The sequence below is a fragment of the Corvus kubaryi genome, unplaced genomic scaffold (genome assembly GCF_017639235.1).
Source record: "Corvus kubaryi isolate FWS band 111438036 unplaced genomic scaffold, C.kubaryi_AGA036_p1.0 136, whole genome shotgun sequence".
Taxonomy (NCBI): Eukaryota; Metazoa; Chordata; class Aves; order Passeriformes; family Corvidae; genus Corvus; species Corvus kubaryi.
The window spans coordinates 5744937-5758209 of NW_024580670.1; the positions used below are offsets into that span (position 1 = coordinate 5744937).

The window sequence follows — 13273 nt, forward strand, 5'->3', positions numbered from 1 at the left end:
ACATCTTGGGTCCCACTCTGAGCAGCCTGAAATGCCACTGCCCTTGTGCAGGCTGTTTTATGGCAAGAGATACATATGATGAACAGCATGATTGAAGCATCCTGCAGTGCAATGCCCTGTTCTGTTACAGGACGGAAATACGGCTCTGTCCCTGCGCTGAGGAGGAATCTGCAGTAGAAGGTTGCAAATTTAATCGAAGGTAGTGGAAGCAGGATTGGGCTGTGATATGTGTTTCTTTCCCTAAAATATCCCCCTTCTCCCCACGCAACTCCTGCTGTAAGGGGTTAAATCACACTCCCGCCTGCCGTGGGTGAACACTCCGTGAGCTTCCTCCCCTAAATGTTGTGTTGGGCCACATCCAAACTTGACCAAAGCCAGTTGGATGCTCTCCACTGAGCTCGGGAGCAGCCTCTAAATCGAGTCCTCAGAGCGCATCGCTGCTCTAAAATGAGTTGTGCCCGTAATGCTCTTGGTGCAGCTCCCTGGTGAGTCACGCTTCGACCCGCTTTGGGCTGCCTGCTCCTCTACCTCTGCCGTGTGCTGGGCTTCCACGCCTAAGGGTACATTTGGGAAGTGCAGCCTCTGCTTAGGTGTGGTCTGGAACACGCGTGAATACCTGATCCGCTCCTGCCACGGGGTCATGGCGGGACACGCGTGTCCCTGTGGAGTGCAGTCCCACGGCCGTTTCGTGGCGTCCGGAGAAGGACACGCCGGGGTGCAGGGATGCCCTCAGGCCCCGGTGTTCCAGCAGATTGTCCAGATTTACGGGAGGGAGGGTTTTGGTGCGCGGGGAGCGAGCGCCGGGCGCGGCCCCTTTAAGAGGGGCAGCGCGGAGGGGCAGCGGCCGCCCGCGTTCACACCTGGAGTGGGAAAGGGGGGCGGGCCCCGGCGCCCGTGATTGACGGGCCACAGAGGCCAATGGGACGCCGCGGCGCCCCGCGGGGGGGGGGCTCCTGCCCAATGGCGGCGCGGCGGGGGCCGCCCGGCAGCCAATGGGCGGGCGCGCGGGGGGCGGCGCGGCTACATGTTGCGGTGTCGCCAACGTGGGTCCGCGGCGAGCGGCGCTCGGGGCGGGCGGCTGTGGCGGCGGGTCTGACCCCGCGGGAGCGCACCGGGACCGGCCAGCGCCGGCGCCCGCCGAGCCCGAGCCCGAGCCGTGCGGCGCGAAGCAGGAGGAGCAGCAGGAGGCGCTTCCCGCGGCGGGGACGCGGACTCGATCCTCCCGGCAGTGCCCGGTGGATGCCGGTGCCGTAGCGCCCGGCGGGGCCGGCGGCCGAGGCGATGCTGCGGGCGGCGGAGCGGCGCTGAGCGCCTGCGGCGTGAGCGCTCCTGCCGCCTCCTCCCGCCGCGGACGTTCCCCGGTGCCGGATACAAAATGGCGCTGCCGTCACGGGCGGCGGCGGCGCTGCTGCTGCTGCTGGGGCTGCTGGGCTCGGCCGCTGCCGGCTGCCCCGCGGGCTGCGCCTGCGGCGGGGACGCGCTGAGCTGCGGCGGGCTGGCACTGCCCGCCCTGCCCCGGGACCTGCCCCGCTGGCCGCGGCACGTGTGAGTACCGGGGGGGCTCCGCGGGCGGGGAGCGGCAGGGGGGACCCGCGGGGACGGACCGGGGGCGAGGCGAGGGGTCTGGGCAGCCAAACCACTGCTCTTTGGCTTGTTGTCAACAACAGGAAAACTTTAAACAAAAATCCCCGCGAAACTCCGGTTTATTTATGTAAGCGAAGCGGGCGCTAGCGCCTTGCTGGGCTGCGCGGTGCGAAGCTTGTCCCGGGATCCCGTGTCCCCTCTGGCGCCCACCCGGCGCGGGGACGGGGGTGATGGAGGCGTCGGGTGCGATGCCGGTCCCGGGTGAGAAGTGGGAGCTCGGGGCTCCCCGTGTCTCGGTCCCATGCGGGGCTGGCCTCCGGGTCTCCCGGAGAAAAGGGAGCCGGGAGCGGGTTTGGCCTCTCAGCGATGGGATCTGCTGGAGATAACGGCTAGCCTGGGCTTCCGAATCCTTATTAGGACATTGTCCACCCATCCATCTATCTGTCCATCCATCCGCGCCGTCCCGGGGCGGCGGAGCGGGGCGCGCCCGGGTGCCCGAACCCCAGCGCCGCGGCCGCGCCCGCCCTTCTGGCTTTTAATGCTGCCAACTTTTTAGGCTGTGAAGTTCGAGGGATCGAAAGGGAGTTGAGGGCTTCTGGGGAATTTCAGTAAAATCCAGGTGTTTTCCAGTAAAGCGGCGCGGCTGGCTGCGCTCCCTCAGTACTTGCGTGTCTAGCGAAGTTATAAGGCTGCGGTGTATCGTATGTCCTGGGTGGCAGCTGAGCTTAGAGCCCGGCACCTGGTGGTTGCTGCAGCACCGTGGGATGTTTTTTATCCCTAGAAGGGTGTTTTAAAGTGCTCAGGTTCGTGTCCAGGCGCAGGACGGTGTCACTGCCATTTCCCGGGCAGGGCAGCGGGTCTGCTCCGGTTGTGTGACCGCTGCTCTGGGCTGGTCAAAGCTGGAATTAAACGTCAGACACTTGAAGCTCAGGAGATCTGGGGGGAAAAGTGTGCTCAGCACTGACAGTCCAGGAGCACTGAGAGTATGTGTGTGCAATCACAAATTTGTAAAAATAAGTGCCCTCAACTATTAATTAACTTGAGGAAATCAGGATCCAGAAGGGAAGAGTTGGGAAACAGCGCTTCTGTTCGGGGCCTCTCTGCTGTTCGAATAGATTTATATATTACTGAATCTCTAAAACGCCTGGTTGTAATAGATACTCCTCAGCTCTGCCAGCAGAGAGGATGGACACTGAAATGTTGCTGGAGATCATCCAGCTCCTTATTAAGAAGAATTATTAAAGGTTTGTCAGGTTCTCCTGGTGGTATTTGCTTTTGGCTGCAGAAATGCCTTGTTTTATGTGAAATTATCATGTGTCATATTGAGAGGAACGTGTGCCCTCTGCATTAAAGCCCTGACTCATCCCATTCACCTGTTGCTGAGTTGCTCTGAAGGATCCTTCCATCACCTTTCAGAGCAAGCTTGTAATAATTCCAGCATTCCCATGCACCTCTTAAAATAGGACAGCGTATCTTTGTTCGGGCAAGGAAGTGCGTTCATAGCCCAGACAGAACAAATTTATTGTTGTGTGGTCTTTTCCGGAGTGCTAATACCCGGGAGTGTCTTTTTCAAATGGAGCAGGTTTTGGGGTGTCTTGTGTTGAGTTTAAATTTTATTGGTGAAGTAACAGCACGTGTAAATCTTCTGCTATGGACCTGTGGACTGATCTTTTAGACACTTAGAATACAGTTTGTAATTTTGTATGTTACAAACTAACCAAAGAATTGGTTTAAATGGTGGCTTTTGTATCTGAAAATGCAACATTAAGGCTTTTTCCTTTCTCCACAGCTACTATAAAAAGAAGACGCTGAAGCTATTGCAAATATTTTGTTTTTAAAGTAATACTGTTTCTAATTACCAAATAGTGATTAAAGTTACCTAGTTCAGTTTGTGAACACAGGGATGAAGCATGTTTTTCAGGCTTGGTGGGATCATAAGTGTTCATTTTTTGTGCAGAGAGTTGATAACACACTTTTTTAGTGGTTTAATGTCCTCTATAAAAGCATCATGTGCTAGAGAAAACTTACGTCTGTGCAAGTATCTCTGATGCTTCTTGGATTTTTTTTTTTTTTTAATTTTTTTTAACGTGCCCTCTTAAAGAAAAAGAAGGCAAACGTGAAGGTCTGCAGTGGTCCGTGGCAGATGCGGGAGTGTTGCCCAGGGGGTGCGGGTTCTCCAGCCGTAAACTGGGGAGAGACAGGCGATGCTGGAGCTGTGCATCCCTCATCTCCGTCCCTTCTGGGCAGGCTGTGTCCCGCCGGAGGTGTCTGCTCCCCGGGGTGATAAGCTTGGGCATGTTCGATCGCTAGTAGGAGACGAGATAAATCCAGTTTCCAGTGACTCTGGTGGCAGTGCTTTAACTTCATTAAGGCGCTATTGAACAATCCCTCCTTAGCAGTTTATCTTTATTCCTAACGAGAGCCACAATGCTGAGGCAGTGCTTGGAATCGGTTTTCAGTGTGTTGGAGATAAAGCTTTTGTTTGTCGGGTTGGAAATGCGGCTCGGCAGCCGGGGAGGGTTCTGGAACAGACTTAATCACGCCGCGTATTTTGTCAACAGGACTATCAGTACCGAGGAAAAGCACTGGGGCTTTTTGAAACTATTGTTATTTCTCTGCTGGCAGCAGAGCTCGAAGTTGTAATTTTTCTCCCAGGCTTTCAGAGGGAATAGGTGATACGCAGAGGGGCTGGAGTCGCTCACATTTGATGTAGCGTGGCATGGATGTTTTTTGGGTTTTTTTGGTTTTGTTTTTCTTAAAAGCAACAGGCAGTTCAGCGCTGTGTAGCAGTTATATAAGTGTTCTTGACTTGCTGCACAGGGCACGTTGTAACACTGCCACGACCCATCCTGTCCTTGCACCAGCACCCACCTGCAGCTGGGAAGGGTTCCTGCTCCGTGGGGGCAGCCGGGAGAATCAAACTCTGCTGGGCAGCTGATGTGCACAGAGCTCCTTCGCAGTCCCTCCCCTTGAAGCTGTTGGAGGTGTTTTGTGTGTTGTGGTGTTTAAGTCTGAAGTTTGTTTTTACAATAGAGTGTTAAGTGTGGCATAAAGTTTAGGGCTAAGCTGAAGTACAGAATGCTTTGTGCCCCGAAAAAGCCAGGGCTCCAGCATTGTTGGTGATGTGGCGCATCCTCTGCTTTTTTCTCATCATGAATCTTGATTTTTGAGGAGTAACAGAAGAGAGATTTCCTTTAGGTATCATGTATGATTAAGGGTTTTTTTCCTTTCCTATTTAGTGATAAAGCAATAGTATTTTAGGTACAGATTTTTGGTGAGAAGATTTAGGGGGCCGTGTGGCTGTGGTTGGATAGCTAATTCATTGCTAACATGGTCTGCAGGAAAGAAAGTTTTAATTTTAAACAGCTGTATTGTACATATTTAACCCAAATGACTAGGGGATGTTTGGGGCATACTGACCATCCATACATGGACCCTTCTGCCTCTGGGTCAGTGTGCACGTGCCTGGCACGTCTGGGAAAAGGCAGCGTCCTCAAGTATCCAGGAGAGCTAGGCTAAGAGCTGCTCTCTGTTTCTCAGGAAGGCTCCAGGGTTTGGCTATATGGATAAGTTGCCCCGAGGCACCAGCTGCGTGCGGGTTGGCTCTTTGCATGGTGCTGCTGCTCTCTGGAGAGATCAGGGCAGTGTCTGAATGCTTTTAAAAGTCCTGTGGGTGCCTGTCAGTGGTTTCAGGGCCTGGAAGTGCATTTGAACTAGAAGTCAGGAGCAGTCTCTTGCTGTGCTCAAGTGTGTACATACAAAGAGATTTTGTCCAAAGCAATGAAGCTGAATGTTCAAAATTACCTATAAACTTAAATTGCATGCTAAACTGGGGTTTTCGTGTATCAGTTCTTGTTGCTTTGCTTTCACGTGTGAGGGTAGCTTCTTTGCTTGCTTGGTAAGGGGCTGTGCTGATGCTGGTTGCATGGGATCCTTTGGGAGAAGGGCATTACTTGTTCTTGGGCTCTGGAGTAAGTCTGCTCCTGCAGATGCTGGAAGAGGAGGTGGTGTGGGGGACTCTCCTGCTGACAGTGCTGGGAGGGGGGAGTGCTGCTGGCACCACCTCTCCTGCATGTCCTGCTTCCAGGCCTGCTGAAATAATGGAACAAAGATTAAGTAATGGTCACCCTGGGCTCCTGGCCCCGCGCAGCTGCGGAGCTCTCAGCGTGTGCCGGCTGCCCGGGGATGGGCTGCCGCGCTTGGAAGGATGGCTCGGCAAAGGGATGTGGATCGGTGCAGGTGGCTGGTCCCTCTCCCTCCTCCTGGGGCAACAGTGGAAATCCAATCCTGCGAAGCCAGTGGTTCCCTGCTGGGTGGTGCTCCAAGGAGGTTTTCCTGCTCAGGTGGGACAGTGCTGGGAGCTGGTGGTGCTTGTGAAAGAACTCCTGCATGGCTTGCAGTGACACATAGATCTGGTGCTTCCCGGAGCATTGTCCTTGCCAGTGGCCCTGCTCCGGATAGTGCCCAGCCTCAGGGCTGCAGGATGGCTCTGGACCCTGCGGGATTGCATTTCCTGCGCTGGAGCTTGGCCCCGGTGGGTAACAGCAGAGCCCCTCCTTGCAAAGCAGTGCCTCTCCGGGCCTGCTGCTTAAGCACAAATAAATACATGTGCTTGCAAGTAAATCCACCCTTCCTGTGTGAACATGTGTCGGTGGATTTGCTGACCACCCTCAGCATGCCGCAGTATTTATTTATCAGCTCCTACAGGAGGGCAGCAGTTAACAGCGAACCTTCTGCATCTTGCATCTGCTGTCTGAGCTTCTCATCTCCACCCCTCACTGAGCCACAGCCGGGGCAGAAATTAGCTCATCAGACTAGGATTAAAAGTAAATACCTGATTGATAACAAAGGATAAAATACCCCCACTTAAGCCCTTCTGGCTCTCACAGAAGCCCCTGGCTTCTAGTGAAAGGCTCTAGGACCCCCTCAGTCTCCTCTGCATATTCCTCTCCCCTTTTGAGAAACTTCATGGCATTTAATCACTTTGAGACTTTTCCTCTCTACAGTGACTGCAATTTGAAACGCAGGGGTCCCATACAAAAGATGCAAGTGCTCAATGGGCTGTGTTAATATTCAGTGCCATTTACAATGGGTGCAGTTTGAAAAGGGGAGAATGGATGGTCTGGGAGCTGGGGGAGGAGGAGCTGCAGAGGGAAAATTCCCAGGGAAGAGGAACCAGCGTCTCAGTAGGCAGTTGAAAAGAAACTAATACACCATCAAGTGTTCTCTAGAAAAATCAACTATTATGTGTTAGGTACAGCTTAATATTTTTTTTTCTTTGCTTGTGCAAAGTGCTCTACAGTTTTCTGGATGTAAGGTTTGGGGGTGGCTGAGCTTTGCGGGATTTCCTGCTTGGAATTTAAGGAGCCAATGCGAGGTTGATTGTCTTATCCCTTCACTTGTTGGCATCAAGAAGCTAAAGGTGGTAGACATAACATGTAACACGTCTGGGACCCCAGACACTTCAACAAAGCATTTCAGGTACTTAAATGCTTTCTCCAGCATGGGTGAGATTTCACTTCCCTGCTTAAGCTGCTGCTGGAGTCCTGTCTCTGATGGGGATTTAGGCAGATGTAGAAGTTCTTCGAAATGGGGCTTTATTTGATGTGTGAACCTCACCTGGTGCAGGGAAGTCCGGGAGCACTGGAAGGATGCTCCCAGACTGCAGCTTCAGAAGAGCCTGCTGGAAGGGCTCAAGGTGGTTTCATGTTGAGGCAAATCCCCCAAGAATTGTCCCTGAAATGCCCTCCTGACTCTGCTTCATGAGCCCAGGTGCTCATGAATATACGTGCGTCTCCCAGCAGGGCAGCTGGGAATTGCTGAGTGTCACCCTGGGCATGCCCAAGCACTGCCTGCCTTTGGGGTTGGAGTGCTTTGATCCCCCGAAGAGGGGTTCAGGTTTTGTCTTGAAGTTAGAGTGGCTGCAAATTGGGATGATGGCTCTCATTCCTCAGTAGCCAGCTCTGCTCAGAACTTGTGTATTGTCCCTGATTTGTGTGTTGGCCCTGACTGGTATGTCAGCCGCACCCAGAAACTCTCAATTAGGGCTGCAGGGCTTTTAATTGATCTCATTGGCTGCCCTGCCAGACACCTTGGATTGAGTTAGCTCAGCTCATCAGCTTTTAACACAATCATTTTGTGCTGCTAACCTAATCACCCAGTGTGACTCCCTTGTCTTGCAGCGTGGAGCTGGATGGGATCATGTGGATGAATGCAGCAGAGATAATTTAGATTAATGTTGCTTCTAAGAGCCATCTGTGGAAAATCCAGGCTTCAGGTTGATCAGCTCTGCAGGACCTGGGCTGGGCAGGAATTAGCACCTCTTGCAGGGTGAGGGGAGTGAGTGATTTAACATAGAAGTTAGCTTTGGTGAAAAACAATAAATAAAGCACCTGGGCCTGTGTTGTGGTTTCATGCAAACCTGCGCACCCCCGACAGCTCTCTTCTGAGGTCCCTTGCTGGTTTTCAGTGCACGGGAAGAAAGAAGCAGAGTATGAGGCTCCAGGGTGTGCAGGAACTGCAAACCCTGGAAGAATACCTGTTTCCTGGTACATCCAGCTATTAAATGATGTACTACGATATATTGTTTTTTTCCTAGCATGCACAGAGGCCTAAGTCAAGGACCGGGGTGCCGTTGTGCTAATGCACGACATGAAATACCTATTATTATTGTAGCTGAGTCATCCATTAATAGTTAACCAAGTCCTGTGCTGCAGCCTAAGTCCTACAACCCCAGCCTCCTCTGGCTTCAGAGCAGGACCACAACATATGTAATATGTTACACTCCCTCATTATGTTTTCAGCACGTTGTCTCTCAGGCCACAACCATATAATTTTGGAGATGCCTAGAAGCAGGGCCTGCTATTTTAGGGACACCTCTCAAGACCTGATGACGTGTCACGTCCAATTCCAGGAACATGGTTCACTTCCACATGGGTCCATTTGCAGTTGGAGTAAGAATTGAAGGAAGGGTCTCAAACTGCAGCCATCTGTGTAGTTTTTATTAACCATGCTGGATGTGCAAACAGGATGGTTGGTTATGTGCACCTGCCATAGCAGTTTTGTAGCTTCCCACAGTGGCTTTGTGGGGATTTCAGGAGGAAAAGTATAGGAGACATAACAACTGAACAATTTGATGTAGAGCTACAGATTCTTAAAATGTTATACACAAGTTGCATTTAAAGATGCATTAGCTGCCTAAAGCTTTGTTTTGGAGATAAAGATTTTATGTGCAAGGGAATTTGTCTTTTTTTGTCTTTTTTTTCCAGGGTGGGAGGCAGGGTTTGGGTAGTGTCGATATTGCTGCTCATAACAGGGCAGTAACTTCTGTGAATTTTCCTTTGGTGTCTTTTTTGGGCCTGCTGGGGCAGTCTCATTTTTTGAAATTGGGAGAGGTGCAGTCTTAAATGTAATTCTTGTAAATCCTACTCAACTATACTCAGTTGCATATTGCAAACATTTCCCCTTTGAAGGTGCCTGTTTTTTAGATGAATCCTTTCAGATTAGAGAACACACCCTCTTGAATTCAGTGGAAATTTGGCTGTGAAATCTTGAACTGAAATGCTTTTTCCTAGACCACCTCCTCCAACTTTTAGGTTTTTTTGCTCCCTACAGGAAGGCAGACAAACCCTCAGGTGTAAGGAGGAAATGAGAAATTCAGAATGCCAGGTCTGGGCAGTGCTGTTTCCCACTTGCCCACACACAGGGACAGGGATTCATCCTCACCACTTACATGTTTCTCTGGTTGCCTGAAGCTTGTGATTTTGGGATGGGCACTTGCCAGGATGGAACCCTGTTGTCTTTCAATGCTGTGAATACACCTCTGCTCTGGAGAATTCACCATCAACACCAGCTACTCATGAGCCTCTCTCCAAAATACTGACCTGCAAGGTCCAAATATACTTTGCCTAGCTGGTATTCAGGCTGCTTTATTACTTCACTTTTAGTGTGTTTTAGCCTGCTGCATGCCAATATAAACACAAGTTTTCAATGTTATCTGTCATATAAAAAATACTAAGAAGTGATGGCTGTCCAGCAGGGCAGTGCATGCAGCGTGTGTGGCAGTGTTTGGCTGAGCCCTGGTGCAGATAGGTGCTGGGGTTGAACTGGTGGAAGATACTCAGTTGGAGGTGACAGGTTTGCTGGACACTGATTTGTAGTAGTTGCATTTATAACTGCGGTGCTGGTGGTGTCCTGTGTGCGTAGGTGCTCCGCTGGGGCTCGCTGTGGGTGATGTCTGTGTAGGAGTGGGGTGGTGGGAGACTTTGTGGGTGGGGGAGCTGCTGGTCTATGTGTTGTGTCCTGGGTAATAAAACAGTGATCGTAGGAAACGGCCTGGCTGGAGGCCCTGTGAAAAATTGCCCCCTAAATGTGTTCCAGTTGTCCAAACACTGGTGCCTCTCCTCGCTGCGCTGTGTGCAGGGGGGGAGCCTGGAGCTCACTCTGCCGTCGCTGCTGCCTGGGGAGCAGCCCCAGGCACCTTTTGCTTGCTTTTTGCTGTGGCTCTGCCATTCACCTGGGTTCCAGAGCTGTGGAAAAGCACTAGAAACAGTCCTTTAGCACAGGTTTAGAAAATGTCCTCTAGCAGTCTGCACAGGATGAGCTCTTCTGCAGCAGCCCAGTCCATGAGCAGGCAGCCCAAACTTGGCTGTTTCCCAGCACAAAGTGGTTGCTTTGAGTTGGAGCTGAAAGGTGCATGGAGCCATGGGATTTCCTCCTCTCTCGTGAGACTTTGCAGCCCCAGGGAAATGTGAGGATGGAGGGGTATGACAGGGGTGTGTCCATGGCCTGTGTCAGCAATGACCTCTCTCATTTGCAAAGGGTGAGGAGGTATATCTTGATCCTGGATGTTCCTGATCCTGTTCCCCTTCTCTCATGCCCAGTTACTTCATCACTCACCCACCTGTGTGGTGATGGCAAAGGCATGGGCAGAAATGCCAGGTGCTGCTGACACAGGGCATCTGGCTCGTGCTGGAGGTTTTGCTGCCTGTGGTCTGGCCTTCCTGGGAGCCAGGAGAGCATCCCGTGCGCTGTTTGTCCATGTAACTCACTGTAAACCTTTGTCTCCTTCTGAACCGGGGCAGAGTCATATCCACACTTGTATTTCATTTGTTTTGGCAATATGGGGAGACTTCTCCTGTTTTAGGAGATTCAAACAAACCATGTGATGTTTTATTTTGAAAGGTGTCATAATAGTTTGTGCTTTTTCTCTGCTAAATGTACTTTTGTGCTGTTCCTGTCTGTTGGTCTATAAACAAGTCTGTTCATTCTTCTTCCTCCTTAAACAAGTCATCTAAGTCTGAGTTTCTGGCTTTTGAACACCTTTGGATTCTTTTGGAGTACAGCATGCATTTTGCTTATAAATCAGTAAATAAAGGATAGTGTGTATTTTTAGACTTCTCTGATTTGGAAAGATTTGTGAGAGTCGTGCCATCTTTATTGTTTCACATGGTTGTAAACTTCTTGTATATCTCCTCTCCCACTTTCCAACCTTTGTTATTGAGGTGGTGACCATCCAAAAGCTGTTGAGGTTGATTAAATTAAGGGGTTGAATGACAGTTCATAAGAGTGGATAAATAAACTTTTCCTGTTACAGTAAGTTAGAAAATAATACTAAAATGGGTACCTAGGTAGACTCTGCCTTTGCTATGTGAGTGGGCAAGAAGTTTTCTGGTTTGGGAGGAGATCTGCAGAGCTGAGGCTTCACCCCTGATCTCTGAGCACTTTTTCCAGAGTCGTGTCACTTGTTTTGCCTGCTGGACGAGGAGCTGGCAGCCTGTCCCTCCAGCCCACAGGCATGCAGCGGGACTCCTTCAGCTCCTGCAGCTTCAGTAAAAGCATCTATTTATCTCTGTGAGGCTGAGTCCAGCTCCCCAGTGAAGTTGCTTGGCTTCTGACTCCTTGGTGAGCTGAAGCTCTTCCAGGAGCTCTGGTTTCATCCTTGCTGACCTTACCAGCAGAGACATGTACTGGTCTTTGAGTTAATCTCCTCAGACAGAAACTTGTACAGACCTAACAGGATGTGTTTGGCTTACACTGTCTCCTTAAAACAACAGCTGGATTTGCTCCTCCCTGGTGCAATAATCTCTCTGAGGCAGGTACTGCTGTTTGCCCAGGTTTCCTGAGGAAGGAGGTTGTGCAATGGTCCATGTGTCTGTTCTCTTCTCCCAGAGCTTTTGATGCTGTTGACCAGCTTTACTTTAAGGGGTGAACTCAACTTTGGAATGTCTATCTCTCCCATAGGCAGCAGGCTGAGGAGAGTGGCTGTATCCCCACTGAGGGAAGGGAAGCAGTGTGAGATTTTCCTGTATGAGAAATCAAAGAATCTCTGTGGGAGAGAGCAGTGCTATTTAACCATCCCTGCAGGAGAAGTGGATGACAGAGACCCAGCTGTGAGACAAGGCTGTGCTTACCTCTGTTAGGAGGTTGGTGAAAGAGGTGTTCAGAGTCCTGCTGGAATAGTGCTGGCATTAACCTGATATCCATAGCCAGGAGCAGAGGGTTTGGTGCTGGGTTACCCCTTGCATTGCTCCTGTGAACAGGGGATGCCATGGAGAAAGCACCCCAATCCTGGCCTCTTTGGGGACCAGCATGGCTTTCTGTGTCTAAAGTGATGTCACCAGTGCAGTGGAGGAGCATCTCAGCCAAAGCAGCAAGCTCTTGTGACTGCCACGGCCACAGCTAGGGATTGGTTCTGGTGACTTGCTGCTCCTCTTGATGCAGAATTCCCAGGAAGAAGGTGCCTTCATGGCCTGCTGGGCTGTCAGCTGTGGGTGAGAAGGAGTGGCCCTGGGTGTCTGCATCCCCCTGGCAGCACCGGGGCAGGGACTGTTGCCTGGGGCCCCTTCCCTCGCTGGCTGCTCAAGGGATCTGGGATTTACAGCCCCTGTGAGGAGAAGGCAGAGCCATGCAGCCGGGCAGCATCCTCGGGAGATGCCAAATCCCAGCCCAGGCTGTTTACTACAGTTTTTCTCTCACGGTTCCTAGCACTTGTCTCAAGTGTTACCACTTTGTGGTCTGCTTCACAAGAGCCTAGGCTGTCCTTTCAGCTGGCAGGGACACTGGGACTGTGCTGCATCCCTCTGCCTGTCTCCCAGGCTTACTGCAGCTCCCAGGCTCTCCTTTATTCGGACTGCACAAGGTTTTTCCCAGCACATTCCCTGCATGTCCCTGTGCCCAGCCCGTGCTCAGTGATGTTTCCTCTTGCAGCTGCGGTGTGTGATGAGCACGGTGTGCTCAGGCTGGCTGGGCTCTGTGTCCTGCTGTTTACTTTGTTTGCTTCTCTCTCCAGCTGGGAATACTTGAGCCAGCTCAAAGGCAGGGCTTGAAGTGCCCTGTGTGCAAGTCGTAATGCCAGCATGGGGCTTGCTGGGGAACAGGCTGTGCACCACTAAGCCCTTTAGGTTTCTCATAGATGGGGTTTTTTTCAGGTCAAAACAACACAGATCCAGCCTTTTGGGGGAGGAGGAGGTGGCAGCTGAGCACTTCTGGGGCTGTGTGTTAATGTTGCTTTGTTTGCGAGATACATTGTTAAAAGAGCAGGAATTCAGCACAGGCTTACAGGTCTGTGCATTTGGAAACAAAATGGGGAAGTTTCCCTGTCCAACAAGTTCCAGTTGCTTCCTCTATGGTTTCCTGAGTAGTTCTGACTGCTGGTTATAAAACAGTCTCTTGCCATTGCAGGGTGCAT

The 13273-nt window shown here is 51.4% G+C and overlaps 1 protein-coding gene across 1 annotated transcript in view; it reads left to right on the plus strand.

The window, feature by feature from the left end:
• Positions 1–1102: 1102 nt before the first annotated feature.
• Positions 1103–13273, plus strand: part of LRIG1 (leucine rich repeats and immunoglobulin like domains 1) — a gene marked incomplete at its 5' end in the record, with an annotated part of 92639 nt that continues 80468 nt past the window's right edge. The window contains one exon of the mRNA XM_042053808.1: positions 1103–1545. Coding sequence (XP_041909742.1) covers positions 1103–1545 — 443 coding nt within the window. The remainder of the gene's footprint in view (positions 1546–13273) is intronic.